The sequence below is a fragment of the Lacerta agilis genome, chromosome 7 (assembly GCF_009819535.1).
Source record: "Lacerta agilis isolate rLacAgi1 chromosome 7, rLacAgi1.pri, whole genome shotgun sequence".
Taxonomy (NCBI): domain Eukaryota; kingdom Metazoa; phylum Chordata; class Lepidosauria; order Squamata; family Lacertidae; genus Lacerta; species Lacerta agilis.
The window spans coordinates 84995480-85011363 of NC_046318.1; the positions used below are offsets into that span (position 1 = coordinate 84995480).

The 15884-nt window shown below is 51.3% G+C and overlaps 1 protein-coding gene across 1 annotated transcript in view; it reads right to left on the bottom strand.

The window, feature by feature from the left end:
• The window catches only part of TONSL (tonsoku like, DNA repair protein), a 37255-nt gene that overhangs the window by 10501 nt on the left and 10870 nt on the right, over positions 1–15884 (bottom strand). Inside the window, exons 9-17 of the mRNA XM_033155982.1 lie at positions 15553–15705; positions 14188–14313; positions 11767–11968; positions 10296–10357; positions 8519–8608; positions 6946–7018; positions 6649–6812; positions 4498–4621; positions 1980–2680 (exon numbers count right to left, since the gene is read on the bottom strand). Of these exons, the coding sequence (XP_033011873.1) occupies positions 1980–2680; positions 4498–4621; positions 6649–6812; positions 6946–7018; positions 8519–8608; positions 10296–10357; positions 11767–11968; positions 14188–14313; positions 15553–15705 (1695 nt within the window). The remainder of the gene's footprint in view (positions 1–1979; positions 2681–4497; positions 4622–6648; positions 6813–6945; positions 7019–8518; positions 8609–10295; positions 10358–11766; positions 11969–14187; positions 14314–15552; positions 15706–15884) is intronic.

The following is a 15884-nucleotide window of genomic DNA, read 5'->3' on the forward strand; positions in this document are numbered from 1 at the left end:
TTTAAATTTTTTGGTAAATAAATTCCATTAATCCATTCACAATGTCATTTATGCTCTTCCAGAGGTTTTTGTAAGATTATTGGGCAGTTTCTCTGCCTACAAGATATTATCACAGATGCTTGGTTTACTTTTGCAGTTCTCAAAACTGAATTTGACTCAGCAGAGATCACATGCCTCTTCTTCACAGCAAAAACGTTATAACATGAACAGAGTTGAGAAAAAGACCTTAATCCTATTGTTCTACAAACCTATGAATACAAAATCAACCCCTTCAGTGTTAAGTTTCAAGAAGTTCAGTGAACAGAATAGAAACAATATTTTTCTGATTGTTTGGAGTGGAATGGATCTAATAAATCTTTTTAAATTGTTGGTAATAAGGTAATGATTATTTTTCTCCTTCCTAAGTATAACAGAAAAGTTGTCCAAATATGAACGATTAACCTATTAAACTGGGGAGGAAAAAAAACTAATATGAAAAGTTGTTATTCTAAAAATCTTCATCTACTTTGTATATTAAAGTTATACCAGCAAGAATTAGTCTTTATGTAGAAAACTGTGATTTAAATCAAGCCTTACTGACTAGTGATTTAAATCGTGATTTAAATCAGTTTGATTTAAATCAAGTCCACCCTGATTCAGAAGCATCCTCTTTTAAAACCGCCCAGGCTGGAGTCGCTGCTTGCCCTTTTCTGAGCCTTTCCAAACTCTACAATATCCTGATGAGGTGAGGCGACTGGAACCGGACACAGTACTCCCAATTCAGCCAGTCCAAAGATCTGAATACAGTGGTACCCCACAAGACGAATGCCTCGTACAACGAAAAACTCGCAAAACGAAAGGGTTTTGCGAGTTTTTAGTTGACTCGTGAGACGAATTCGTCTATGGCCATGCTTCGCCAGATGAATTCGTCTGGCGAGGTACCACTGTAAGCCGGAACCGGAGCCGCGCGGCGCCACGTTTTAAAGCTGCAGCGGACGAACAGTTCGCTCGCTGCAGCCTTAAAACGCGGCGCCGTGCCGGTCGGGAGGGGCGCGGCTTACCTTTTGGTTCCGGTGGGGAGGGGTGCAGTGGGAGCGCGTCCGCCATTTTGGGGTCCACTGCGCATGTCTAGACATGCGCAGACGACCCCAAAATGGCGGACACGCTCCCACTGCACCCCTCCCCACCGGAGCCAAAAGGTAAGCCTTTTCAGCTATGGCGCGGCGCCGCGTTTTAAAGCTGCAGCAGGCGAACAGTTCGCTCGCTGCAGCCTTAAAACACGGCGCTGTGCGGCTCTGGTGCCGACCGGCGCCCCTTCTGACTGGCGCCCCCGTAATTTTCCCCCCATAGGAACGCATTAATTAAATTTTAATGCATTCCTATGGGAAACGGTGCCTCGCAAGACGAAATTTCCGCAAGACGAAAAGTCTTGCGGAACAAATTAATTTCGTCTTGCGAGGCACCACTGTACAGTGGTACCTCCCAAACTTCGCAAACCTGGAAGCGATTGCTCCGGTTTGTGGACGTTTTTTGGAAGCCAAACATCCGACGCGGCTTCCGATTGAGTGCAGGAAGCTCCTGCAGCCCATCGGAAGCCGCGCCTTGGTTTTCGAACAGTTCCGGGAGTCGACCGGACTCCCGGAACGGATTAAGTGCGACAACTGAGGTACCGCCGTAATGGCATCACGACAGCGGCAGATTTATCCTCCGTTCTCAAAGGAATGGAATTTGCCTTTTGACAACTTCTCCCAGCAGTGGAGTCGCTCTTCTCTGCGGAGAACAATGGAGAGAGGAGCAGCCGGGAAGCCAGATTCCGTGCCGGATGCAGGAATGTACCTGGCCATAGAGAGGGAAGGAGGATGGGCCCGATCCCAGAGGAGTGCTGGCCTCTCAGGGCCCAGGGAAGCGAGCCAGCTTCTCACGGTGCCACTGCAAAAGGAGTGTGCCACTCGGCCAGAAAGGAACCAAGCCAGACGCCCTCCCCAGTCCTTGAAACTCACATGTGTTGGTGCCGAAGGGGGGCTCTCCCCACCCCTGGGGGTCCCTCCATTGACGTGACTGCTGCCCCCTGCCCCCTGGAGGATGCTGGGATCTGCCGCACACTCTGGGCTCTCCGCCGCCACCACGCCGGCCCCTCGGAGTCGTCCCAGCGGAGTCCTGTCGACAATATGGGTGAGGCGACTCTGCCGTACCCTCCTCCTCTTCTTGGTGGCCTCGGGGGGCTGGCGGGGAAGCCCCCCGTCACTCTCGCCCCCCGGGCTCTCCTCCGACTCGGCCCCAGACTCGTTTTCTGGGCTCCGGCGGCTCCTTTTGCGGGAGGCGAGATTCTGCCCCAGGTCATCTTCCAGCCAGTCGTCTCCTACGTACTCCTCTGGGGGGACCAGGGCAGGTCCAGCGGAAGACTTGGGGCGCTCAGGGCTGGGCGGGAAGCAAGGCTTGGCTCTGCCCACCCCGCGAATGGCAGCCAGGTACTCGGCAGGGGCAGCTAGCCTGGCCTCCCTCTCTAGGTGTTGGCCAAAGAGCCGCTGCCTCTTCTTGACCGGCCTCAGGGGACTCCTTGTGTCGTCGTCCTCAGGCTCCCTCCGGGGACTGGGGGACTTTGCGGCAGGATCCAGAGGGCAGGGGGCTTGTGGGGACTCAGAGAGTTCTGCGTCAAACAGCTGGCTGGCCGGCGGCTCTCGGGGAGGCTGAGCCTCGGAGCCTGGAGGGGCAAAAGCAAAGGCGTCAAGTTCACACCCTCATGATGCACGTCTTGTTCCCAAGATCTTTGGGGTAAGCTAAGAACTGAATGGATGCTTTTGAATTCTGGTGCTGGGGGAGACTCTTGAGAGTCCCATGGACTGCATGAAGATCAAACCTATCCATTCTTAAAGAAATCAGCCCTGAGTGCTCACTGGAAAGACAGATCCTGAAGTTGAGGCTCCAGTACTTTGGCCACCTCATGAGAAGACTCCCTAGAAAAGACCCTGATGTTGGGAAAGATGGAGGGCACAAGGAGAAGGGGACGACAGAGGATGAGATGGTTGGACAGTGTTCTCGAAGCTACTAACATGAGTTTGGCCAAACTGCGAGAGGCAGTGGAGGATAGGGGTGCCTGGCGTGCTTTGGTCCATGGGGTCACAAAGAGTCGGACACGACTGAACGACTGAACAACAACAACAACAACAGGAAGGAGCAAATAGATGAACTGAGCTTGCTTCTTTGGCCTAAGATTTCACATTTCACAAGTCGATGGACTATGCTGAAATGGCTAAAATGACCGGAGGAGTCAGAAAATCAGGACGGCCAAAATTTCAATAAGGAATGGGGGAAATTTATAACTTATGTTAAAGGCCACTGGAATCAGTTAAAATTGTTAGGACTGGAATATCACTTGTAGTTTAAGGGTGAAGTCTGGAGACAATGGAGACGTAAAAGTTTTGGATTATCATAAAAGATGCGGGAGGAAATGATTAATCATAGGACCCACAAAGGGGAGGATAGAGGTCCAGGAGATTCAGTGGAATCTTGTTTTTATGATTTATGTTTGGTACATTTCTGTAAAATGTTAATTTGAAAAACCAAATAAATAATTATTTTTTTAATGATTTCTCCTTGCCCACTCTGAGCCCCAAAGAGCACCGCAAGGCTTGGCCCCTGGCACAGCAACAAAGGAGACAGGGGCCGTGGGTCCCTTAATCCCCTTCAATCTGGAACAGGGTGCTGTTTCAAGAGGAGCAGGGAGAGAGAATCTGGGCAGGGTAAGGAAGGGATGCAGAGCTCTCCTCCAGTGTTCATTCTCATGAACCTGAAGCATCAAAGACGACGGCCTGCTAAAAACACAACAGCTTCAAGGCTTCCCACCAGAACAAAGGAAGATTTGGCTGGGTGAGAATTCCCAATACGGTCGAACTCCGTGGAACACGGGTGGCGCTGCGGGTTAAACCACAGAGGCTAGGGCTTGCTGATCAGAAGGTTGGCGGTTCGAATCCCCGCAACAGGGTGAGCTCCCGTTGCTCGGCCCCAGCTCCTGCCAACCTAGCAGTTCGAAAACACGTCAAAGTGCAAGTAGATAAATAGGTACCACTCCAGTGGGAAGGTAAACGGCGTTTCCGTGCGCTGCTCTGGTTCGCCAGAAGTGGCTTAGTCATGCTGGCCACATAATCCAGAAGCTGGACGCCAGCTCCCTCGGCCAGTAAAGCGAGATGAGTACCGCAACCCCAGAGTCGTCCGCGACTGGACTTAATGGTCGGGGGTCCCTTTACCTTTACTGGTTATGTAAACTTTGGGATGCGCATGCGGCAAACCCGGAAATATTTTACCGGGTTTCACCGCGTGCATGCGCAGAAGCGGTAGACCACAGCGCACATGCGCAGAAGCGGTCCTCAGGTTGCAGAAACCTCAGAATCCAACCGGACGTCCTGAACAGATCCCATCCGCAACCGGAGGTACCACTGTAAAGCAGACAGCCCTCTGAGTGTCCCCAGAAGCAGACACCACCCCCACCCCTCGAGCCCCAGGAGCGAAGCGCAGCCTCACCTCGGCCTGCCAGGGCCTTCTTGAGCAGGCCCTCCATGGCCTGGCAGCGCTGGCGTGTTTCTCGGTCCAAGTCCCTTCCGTAAAGGTGCACCCAGGCCTGGAGGGTGCCCAGCGGGGTCAGGCCCTGTCGACAGAAACGCAGGGAGGGGGGGTTGGCCCCAGCAGAAACAGGAGCCCAGCCAGAAACCTCTCGCCGCCGCTGGGCTGCACCCAAGAACCCCGGTGGGCCTGCCACCCCCTTCCTGAAGCTGCCAGGATGCCAAGCGGACAATGCAAGGCCACTGTCCCTAAGCCAAGGGGAAGGGGCAGCTGTGAGGAAGCAGGGGGCGGTTAGAAACGTGGGTCTGCACACTTCCTCTGAAGGAGCAGGTTCGTAGCTTGGGGGTACTCCTGGATCCTTTGCTGTCGCTCGCGGCTCAGGTGGCCTCAGTGGCCCGGAGTGCCTTCCATCAGCTTTGGCTGGTGGCCTAGCTATGCCCCTATCTAGACAGGGATAGCCTAACTACTGTTGTCTATGCTCTGGTGACCTCAAGGCTAGATTACTGCAATGCGTTCTGCGTAGGGCTGCCTCTGAAGATGGTTCGGAAACTTCAGCTAGTGCAGAATTCAGCAGCCAGGTTGCAAGACGGTTTGAACATATTACACTGACCTTGGTCCAACTGCACTGGCTACCACTTAGTTTCCAGGCCCATTTCAAAGTGCTGGTTTTGACCTACAAAGCCTTAAACGTCTCAGGACCGCAATACCTCAAGGGCCGCCTCTTTCCATAATAACCTACCCGGAACCTGAGATCATCTTCTGAGGCCCTCCTTCGTGCACCTCCTCCTTGAGAGGTCCGGAGGGTGGCAACACAAGAACGGGGCCTTCTCTGTGGTGGCTCCCCATCTTTGGAGTGCTCTCCCCAGGGAAGTTTGCGTGGTGCCTTCATTATACACCTTTAGGCGCCAGGCAAAAACGTTCCTTTTTAACCAGGCCTTTGGTTGATCCAATTTACATCCTATGTCCTTTTTAAATATGGGGGTTTTTGGGGGGTGGTGGTGGTGTTATTGGTTGTTGTTTTTATTCTGATTATATATATTGTGATCTTTCCTGGTATATAAATTCAATAAATAATACTAATATGATGTGCACAGCAGGCTAACCCTGCGCCCCCCCCAACCTGGCGCTGGCGCTGCTGGGAGTTGTAGTCTACAACTTCTGGGGGGGACGAGATTGGGGGAGGCTGGGTTTTCAAACAGGACGGTGCATGTATCCTGGATGCAGGAGGTGGCCTTTGGGTCCTCAATACCCTTAGCCCCACAAGAATTGGGGTACCCCTGAAGAGAGCTCCAGTAGGAGAGGAGGAGCAAAAGCAGAGGAGGAAGGGATGGAAGCAATTTAAAAATTGGGATTTCTCAAATACTGCCCCACTTGAAGGCAGAAACCACAACATCAGTAGGAAAGGGCTGGAGACCCACCCCAAACAATACCAGGAGGAGGGGCTGCAGTTCCCTTTGTGCAGGGGTAGGCAACCTAAGGCTGTGGGCCGGATGCGGCCCATTCGCCTTCTCAATCTGGCCCGCGGACAGTCCGGGAATCAGCATGTTTTGACATGAGCAGAATGTGTCCTTTTATTTGAAATGCATCTCTGGGTTATTTGTGGGGCCTGCCTGGTGTTTTTACATGCATAGAATGTGTGCTTTTATTTAAAATGCATCTCTGGGTTATTTGTGGGGCCTGCCTGGTGTTTTTACATGCATAGAATGTGTGCTTTTATTTGAAATGCATCTCTGGGTTATTTGTGGGGCCTGCCTGGTGTTTTTACATGCATAGAATGTGTGCTTTTATTTAAAATGCATCTCTGGGTTATTTGTGGGGCCTGCCTGGTGTTTTTACATGAGTAGAATGTGTCCTTTTATTTAAAATGCATCTCTGGGTTATTTGTGGGGCATAGGATTCGTTCATATTTTGTTTCAAAATATCGTCCGGCCCCCCACAAGGTCTGAGGGACGGTGGACCGGCCCACGGCTGAAAAAGGTTGCTGACTCCTGCCTTTGTGCATCACAGGAAGAGAGGCAGTGTGGTGCAGTGGTTAGAGTGACGGGTGTCAATGCCATGAATAAATTGCCTTGCTCCCCAGCAGCAACTCTCGCCCCAGCCCCAGCGCCTCACCTTGGCGTTCCTCAGCACCACAGAGGCCCCCCTGTGGATCAAGAGCTCAGCCACGTCAAAGTGGCCGCAGTTGAGGGCGTCGTGCAAGGGGGTGATACCCTCGCATCCAGGGCCCCCCGGGTCGTCAATGGCGGCATTGTGGTCCAGAAGGAAACGCACGATCTCTGGAGGAAGAGGCGAGGGGGGTGGTCACGTCCAGCACAGCCCCAACCCCGCCGTCAAGGGGCAAGGTTCCCGGGAGCACAGCACCCACTTCCAGGCTCCCCAGGAAGCCCCTTTCCCTGTCCCAGCACTTACCCAGGTGGCCGTGGTTGCAAGCCTCGTGCAGAGGGGTCCAGCCGCAATAATCCCGAGGGTTGAGAGGGTGACCCTGAGGCAGAGCGGAGAAACGTACCGTAAGGTTTTCAGTGGCTCCTCGTGAGTAACCAGGCTGACGCAGAAACTTCTAAAAATAACTTTCTTTAATGTACAGATATATACAGTGCAGCTAAGGAAAAGACGTCCAGCTCATCATTCGGCAGAGTCCGGGAATGGCCCCTTCCGGTTCTTAGCCCAGCGTAAAAGGCGCGGGATGCGGAACCCCCGCCTACCCCCCTCTGCGTCTCTCCCCCCTGCGCAAATGGGGAGACGGAAGGGGTGCTTCTCTTCCAGCCTTTGCCTGGAGTGAGGGCTCTCTTCCCCTGTCAGAGCCCTGACTCCTATTTCCTGCTCCCATCTCCCCCTCCCCACTAGAGGGATCACTGCCACCCCCACTGGATGAAGATGAATTGCTCAGCAGCTGAGGCGGGGGATTGCGATACCGATAAAGCCCTGGCAACTCCTTGCCTTCCGGAGAGGGCAGCCCTCTGACACGTATGGATGCTCAGGGGGTCAGAGGTTGGCTGGGGCCTCTTCCCTCTCATAGAATCACAGAATCCTAGAGTTGGAAGAGACCCCAAGGGCCATCCACTCCAACCCCCTGCCAAGCAGGAAACACCATCAAAGCATTCCTGACAGATGGCTGTCAAGCCTCCGCTTAAAGACCTCCAAAGAAGGAGACTCCACCACACTCCTTGGCAGCAAATTCCACTGTCGAACAGCTCTCACTGTCAGGAAGTTCTTCCTAATGTTTAGGTGGAATCTTCTTTCTTGTAGTTTGAATCCATTGCCCCGTGTCCACTTCTCTGGAGCAGCAGAAAAAAACCTTTCTCCCTCCTCTATATGACATCCTTTGATATATTTGAACATGGCTATCATATCACCCCTTAACCTTCTCTTCTCCAGGCTAAACATACCCAGCTCCCTAAGCCGTTCCTCATAAGGCATCGTTTCCAGGCCTTGGACCATTTTGGTTGCCCTCCTCTGGACACCTTCCAGCTTGTCAGTATCCTTCTTGAACTGTGGTGCCCAGAACTGGACACAGTATTCCAGGTGAGGTCTGACCAGAGCGGAATACAGTGGTATTATTACTTCCCTCGATCTAGACGCTATACTCCTATTGATGCAGCCCAGAATTGCATTGGCCTTTTTAGCTGCTGCATCACACTGTTGACTCATGTCAAGTTTATGGTCTACCAAGACTCCTAGATCCTTTTCACATGTACTCTCATCGCACCCGCTTCCCTCTCTCCAAATGGGTGGGTGGGGGAGCCCCACACACCCCATGGTACAAAACCAGCCATCAGGGAAAGAGGGGAAAGAAGTTTCTGCAGACAAAGGAGCTGAACCCCGTGGGCTGGAGCCAGGATTTGGGGGAAAGCTAGTGGCAGGTGCCAGAAGGTCACAGGAGCCTGCCCCAATTCTGACCGAAGGCATCCCACACAGCACCAGCGCAGCCCCTGCCCCCTTTCCCTTTATTTTAACGTCCAGCCAACCTGCCCCAGCAGCTCACCTTCTCCACAAAGAACTGCACCCGGCGCAGGTCCCCATCTATGCAGGCGCGGTGCAGCAAAGTCTCACCCCGGTCGTTCCGCTGGTTCCACTGGGAGGAGGGAACAGAGGAATACTTGAAGGAGTAGACCTGAAGGAGCGTCTCCACCCCCATCGTTCTCCCCGGCCAACGAGGTCCAGCTCCGAGGGCCTTCTGGCGGTTCCCTCACTGCAAGGAGTGAGGCTAAAGGGAACCAGGCAGAGGGCCTTCTCGGTGGTGGCACCCTCCCATCAGATGTCAAGGAAATAAACAACTATCTGACTTTTAGAAGACATCTGAAGGCAGCCCTGTTTAGGGAAGCTTTTAATGTTTGATGTTTTATTGTGATTTTAATATTCTGTTGGGAGCCACGCACAGTGGCTGGGGAAACCCAGCCAGATGGGTGGGGTAGAAATAATGAATTATTATTATTATTATTATTATTATTATTATTATTATTATTATTATTAGGAAATCAGTAACTTTCCCCCAACTAACCACCCCAATTTCCAAAACAGTGAAGCCAAAGGGAGAAAATGTGCATCTGACTGTGTGTTTATATTTTTCTGGAATGTGCCCAGAGTGCGCAGGATACAAGTATTTCAATATTCCCAATAACTGGCTTGCTGACACCGGGCCCCTCGGGAGCATCACCTGCTTAGTTTATTCACTTCCTGATTACAAAGCATTTCTAAACCTCTTCATATTTAAAAATCTCTAAGCTGTATGCAAAAATGATGAAAACAGCTATGCAGTATCTGGTGAAAGAGGATTATAGAAACAAGGACCCCATAACAACAGGCTTTGATCTTAGGGGATCAGGGAAAGCAAAAAGAGGCGTCTTCACAAGACGTCTTAAGCAACGGACGGATGATGCTTCAGGTAAGGCAAGGGGGAAAGGAATCCCACAGGGAAGAGGCAACGACCAAAAGGCCTGCTTCCAGCTTAAAGGTAAAGGTAAAGGGACCCCTGACCATTAGGTCCAGTCGCGGACGACTCTGGGGTTGCGGCGCTCATCTCACTTTACTGGCCAAGGGAGCCGGCGTACAGCTTCCGGGTCATGTGGCCAGCATGACAAAGCCGCTTCTGGCGAACCAGAGCAGCGCACGGAAACGCCGTTTACCTTCCCGCCGGAGCGGTACCTATTTATCTACTTGCACTTTGACGTGCTTTTGAATTGCTAGGTGGGCAGGAGCTGGGACTGAGCAACGGGAGCTCACCCCGTTATGTGGATTTGAACCGCCGACCTTCTGATCGGCAAGCCCTAGGCTCTGTGGTTTAACCCACAGCGCCACCCATGTCCTTCCAGATTCCAGTCCTGCCAAATTCTGTATTATGATTGTTATTTATTACCTGTCCTTCAACCTGAGGTCCCCGGGCGGGTTGCAACAATTTAAAATTACAACATTAAAAACCATTTTAAAAATAAAACTAACAGTTGCAAAAAAAATTTACAACCAATAATAGCAGTAGCTTCTAATAAAAAGTAATGAAAGTTCGTGCAATTGCTCATATTATTTTTCAATTTCCAGCAACTAGCAGGCTGCTTCCAACTGCGGAGGGAGAGCAGAGCCATCCTGGCCACTGCTAGCTCTCTCCTCCCCCATGAAATGGTCCAACCCTCTTTTAAAAGCCCTCCAAGTCGGTGGCCATCCCTGTCTTCTGTGGGAGCGAGTGCCACAGTTCAACTATGCCCTGGCCTCTGGGCATCAGACTTAGCTGGCCCCCTGGAGCTGCCTGGACTGGGGCCCTGCTATACCTTGTTGAGCCTGCGCCGCCCAGGGACCGTCTTGTTGTAGCCCTCCAGGTCGTCCTCTCCGCCTGGAAGAGAGGGGAGAGTCCCAGAGTCACCGTCCCTGAAGCAAACCATGCCTTCCACCAAGAAATGTCGATCGCCAAAGCAACGCCGGTCTCCTGCTTGCCCTGCACAGCCAGTAGACCAAAGGTCCCCCCACCCCTATCATAGCTACCAGCAACAAGCCCCTCCATTTCACAAAAGCCTTTTAACAAGCCAGCCCACTGGCAATGAGTTCCACAGGCTGCGAGGCGTGTGCCAAGCACTTCCATCCATTTGCCTGCTTAAGTCCTTCCCCATTCAAGGCATAGGTTTAGGAGAGAGACTGATTGTTGATTGTACAGTGGGCCCTCCGGATACGAACTTAATTCATCCCAATTACCCCGAAAAGTCCATATCCAGAGGCGCCGCTTCTGCGCACATGCGCGGTGCAATAGTGCTTCTGCGCATGCGGTGAAACCCGGAAGTATACACTTCCGGGTTTGCAGCGTTTGCAACCCGGAATTACATTACCCGAAGGTAACGTAACCCTAGGTACCACTGTATTTACAGATCACTCTTCCCTCCAAGGAGCTCCACGAGGGTCTCTCCCCCGCCCGTTTTCTCCTCCCGACAACCCTGTCAGGTAGGTTCGGCTGAGAGGCAGGGACTGGCCCGAGGTCACCCAGCGAGTTTCGTGGCTGAGCGGGGATTTGAACCCCGGGTCTCACGAGCCGCAGTCCAACACGGTAACCAACACACGCCGTCACCCCCGGGTCCCTCCACCCTGCTTGCAACCTAACAGAAAGGAGCAGTGCTCAGCTGGGGCTCCTTCTCCAGACCCTGTGCTCTGAGGAAGGCGGGCTGCGAGCAGAGAGGCCCAACACACCCGCACCAAACTTCCCAGTGAGAGCCTGTGTGGTGTAGTGGTTAAGAGCGGTAGACTCGTAATCTGGTGAACCGGGTTCGCTTCCCCGCTCCTCCACATGCAGCTGCTGGGTGACCTTGGGACAGTCACACTTCTCTTAAGTCTCAGTTACAGGTAGGTAGCCGTGTTGGTCTGCCATAGCCAAAACAAAATAAAATAAAAAATTCCTTCCAGTAGCACCCTAGAGACCAACTAAGAACAAACTAAGAACATACCAAGAACAAACTTAGTTGGTTCTACTGCTACTGGAATGAATTTTTTATTTTATTTTGTTTTTTCTCTGAAGTCTCTCAGCCCCACTCACCCCACAGAGTGTTTGTTGTGGGGGAGGAAGGGAAAGGAGAATGTGAGCCGCTTGGAGACTCCTTCGGGTAGTGATAAAGCGGGATATCAAATCCAAACTCTTCTTCCTCTTCTTCCCCAGAGCTCATCGAGGGAGAGAAATGCAAGCATCACCCATAAGCCTCGCCCCCACTCCCTTCCAGGAAGCACTCTCTGCTCCCACGACCTCCCCGCCCCATCTCTCACCGCTATCGGAGAGCTCCAGATCGCTCTCTTCCAAGGGCTCGCTGCCCTGGGCCTCCTCCTCTTCATCCTCTTCCTCACTGATCTCCCCGTTCGAGAGCCAGCCCCGAGAGCCACAGAGGTCATGCAGCTTGGCTTGCGTGTCCGATGCCTCGGGGCGCCCGCACCTCTGCTGGCAGGCATGGAAGTGCCGCAGGACCTGGCGCTGAGAAGCATTTGTTTGGGGTTTAGAAACAGGGTTTGGTCCGGCCTCCAAGCTCACTTTTAGTTTTCAGGGTAATAAGCAGGAACAGGCACTAAAATGTTTTCCTATATGCCACTGCTGCGGCTAGAATGTTAATCGCTCAATATTGGAAAAGGAAAGAAGTATCGGGAATTAAGGAATGGCAAGAAAAATTATTTAACTGTATAGACCTGGCTAAATTAACGGATAAAATTAGAGGAAGTAGCGACCAAAAATTCCAACAAAATTGGGGGAAATTTGGAGACTACCTGAAAAAGCTATGCCCCACTGTGAAATGCTGGCTCCATTTCTAAACACCCTGTATTGATGAACCAAAGTTAGAAAGGAAAGATAGAAGAAAATAAAATAGAAGGATTATAAGGAACACCATAGTAGTAAAAAAGGAGGGATAGATCGATATCCCGGGACGATGACAAGTGGAAGCCATAAAGGAGGGGGAAGTAACATATAGTAGAATTAGACAAGAATGTACAGAAGAATGGAAGAAAGAAGTATTACTAAAAGTTAGTAGAAACTGATCTATATGAATATTGAAATCGGATATTATTATGTTTGTTTTGTTTATTATTTTTTAATTTAAAACTGAATTATTGGGAATATAGGAATGTATTATTTGAATGTATTTTGTGGTTTCTTTCTATAAAGAACTCAATATGTAATTTTTAAATTTTCTTTTTCTTTTGGTTATTGTTTTTTCTTTCATTGTCTTTTTTCCTTTTGTACCGGATGTAATAAAGTTAATAAAGTATTTTTTAAAAAAAATATGTTTGTGTCCAGGCTTGCTTATGTTGCTTGAAGTCAACCCATTTCTAACCACCCCTCATAGACTCTCTGTGAGGCAGTGGAGAGGCAGTATAGAAATCAAATGTACAGCCGGAAGGGACCCTGAGGGTCATCTAGTCCAACCCCTAGCAATGCAGGAATCTCAGCTCAAGAAACCCTGAAAGGCGCCATCAAACCTCTTCTTAAAAATAGCCAATGAAGGTCTACCAACTACCAGGGGTGTCCATTCTGCTGTCAAACAGCTGTTACCATCCAAAAGTTCTTCCTAATGGTTAGACGGAACCTCCATTCTTATCATTTGAATCCACTGGTTCAGGTCCTACTCTACGGAGCAGGAGAAAACAAGCTTGCTCTATCACCCATGTGACAGACCCTCAGATATCTGAAGACAGCTATCATATCTCCTCTCCTTCTCTTCTTGGAAGAGAGCGACCTGGAGCTCTGGAAGGTGTCCAGAGGAGGGCAACCAAAATGGTCAAAGGCCTGGAAACGATGCCTTATGAGGAACGGCTTCGGGAGCTGGGTATGTTTAGCCTGGAGAAGAGAAGGTTAAGGGGTGATATGATAGCCATGTTCAAATATATAAAAGGATGTCATATAGAGGAGGGAGAAAGGTTGTTTTCTGCTGCTCCAGAGAAGCGGACACGGGGCAATGGATTCAAACTACAAGAAAGAAGATTCCACCTAAACATTAGGAAGAACTTCCTGACAGTAAGAGCTGTTGGACAGTGGAATTTGCTGCCAAGGAGTGTGGTGGAGTCTCCTTCTTTGGAGGTCTTTAAGCGGAGGCTTGACAGCCATGATCTGTCAGGAATGCTTGGATGGTGTTTCCTGCTTGGCAGGGGGTTGGACTGGATGGCCCTTGGGGTCTCTTCCAACTCTATGATTCTATGATTCTCCTCTTTTCTAGGCTAAACATACCCAGCTCCTTCAACCGTTCCTCATCAGGCTTGGTTTCCAGACCCTTGATCATCTTGGCCACCCTCCTCTGCACACCTTCCAGCTTGTCAATATCCTTCTCAAAATAGGCTGCCCAGAACTGGACACAGGACTCCACTTTCCCACACTTTAAGGCTCCCTCTTGTCCGCTGACATATCACAGGGGAGCTAGCTTCAGGGGAAAGCAGGTGAGCGAGGTTTAGGGGGGAACGGTCTCGTAGGTCAAACCAGGACCTATCTAGGCTTGCACACTGCAGGCTCCTGACAACAAGACCAGAGCTAAACACTGAGATTGCTTCCTTCTCATAGGCACCAGTGGCCCACTCTGCAGAAAACCGGATTGCTGCTCACCTGTGGAATCAGATCTGTCACTGTCCTATGAGGACACTGTCCTATGAGGCATCCACGCGAATACCTTTAGTATTGGGGCGTCATGCAAACCCCACTGCCGGCCTCACCTGCAGCTTGGCATCGCAGGCCTCCTCTGCGTAGGAGAGAGCCTTCTGGAAACATCTCTGCAGCTCCTCGTAGCTCTCTTTGGCCTCTTCCTTGGAGAGGGCCATGTTCAGCCACGTCTTACCCTCCTGGCAATGGACAGAGCAAGCTGAGTTCCAGGAGCCGTCTGCCTTATCCGCCCACCTCTGCTGACCAGCTCAGCAGGTTCATTTATTTATTTTGGAGCTTTTGTACCTCCCACCTCAGCCAAAAAGGCTCCCAGAGCAGCTTAAAGGTAAAGGTACCCCTGACCATTAGGTCCAGTCACGGACGACTCTGGGGTTGTGGCGCTCATCTCGCTTTATTGGCTGAGGGAGCCGGCGTACAGCTTCCGGGTCATGTGGCCAGCATGACTAAGCCGCTTCTGGCGAAACCAGAGCAGCGCACGGAAACACCGTTTACCTTCCCGCTGGAGTGGTACCTATTTATCTACTTGCACTTTGATGTGCTTTTGAACTGCTAGGTGGGCAGGAGCTGGGACTGAGCAACGGGAGCTCACCCCGTTATGTGGATTTGAACCGCCGACCTTCTGATCGGCAAGCCCTAGGCTCTGGGGTTTAACCCACAGCGCCACCCACTTCCTTCCAGATTCCAGTCCTGCAAAATTCTGTATTATGATTATTTATTACCTGTCCTTCAACCTGAGGGAGGGTTGCAACAATTTAAAATTACAACATTAAAAACCAGTTTAAAAATAAAACTAACAGTTGCAAAAAATTTACAACCATTAATAGCAGTAGCTTCTAATAAAAAGTAATGAAAGTAATGAAAGTTCGTGCAATTGCTCATATTATTTTTCAGTTTCCAGCAACTAGCAGGCTGCTTCCAACTGTGGAGGGAGAGCAGAGCCATCCTGGCCACTGCTAGCTCTCTCCTCCCCCATGAAATGGTCCAACCCTCTTTTAAAAGCCCTCCAAGTCGGTGGCCAAGCTGGGACCGAGCAACGGGAGCTCACCCCGTCATTGCGGGGATTCGAACCGCCGACCTTCTGATCGACAAGCCCTAGGCTCAGTGGTTTAACCCACAGCGCCACCCGCGTCGCTCCCAGAGCAGCTTACACACAATCAAAACAAAACAGCCCCTACCCACAGGCTTACAATCTTTTTTTAAAAAAACTGACACGACACGCAAGGAGAAAGGGACAGGGAGGGAAGAGGGGAAATCAAGGTCAAAAATGCAGGCACCAGTTTCTAAACAGCCGTTCCTGCAATGCCCAGCTGGCGCAGATCAGGAGCAGGGAATGTTTGCTTGGCATCCAAGTAGCAGAAGTCCTGAACCGCCTCGCTTGGCCCCATCCCCGCCCTGCTCCTAGCCTGTCCCCCCCTTACCTCCAGGGGGTTCCCCTTCCGCAGGGCCAGTTCGGCCTGGTAGTGCTTCAAGGCCTGGGCATGGTCCTTCAGGTCTCCATACGTGGCGGCCAAGGAAACGTGGATCACAGCCAGCTCTTGGTCTGGGCGCTTCAGAGACTGAGCGTGGCACAGCTGGGAAGGGAAAAAACAAGCCCAAACTGCCATGGCAAAGAGACCCAGGACACCCCCGCAGCCCATCGCAAACCTGTGCCAGAACTGTAAAGGTCAAGGGACCCCTGACCGTTAGGTCCAGTCGATGATGACTCTGGGGTTGTGGCGCTCATTTCGCGTTACTGGCCGAGGGAGCCGGC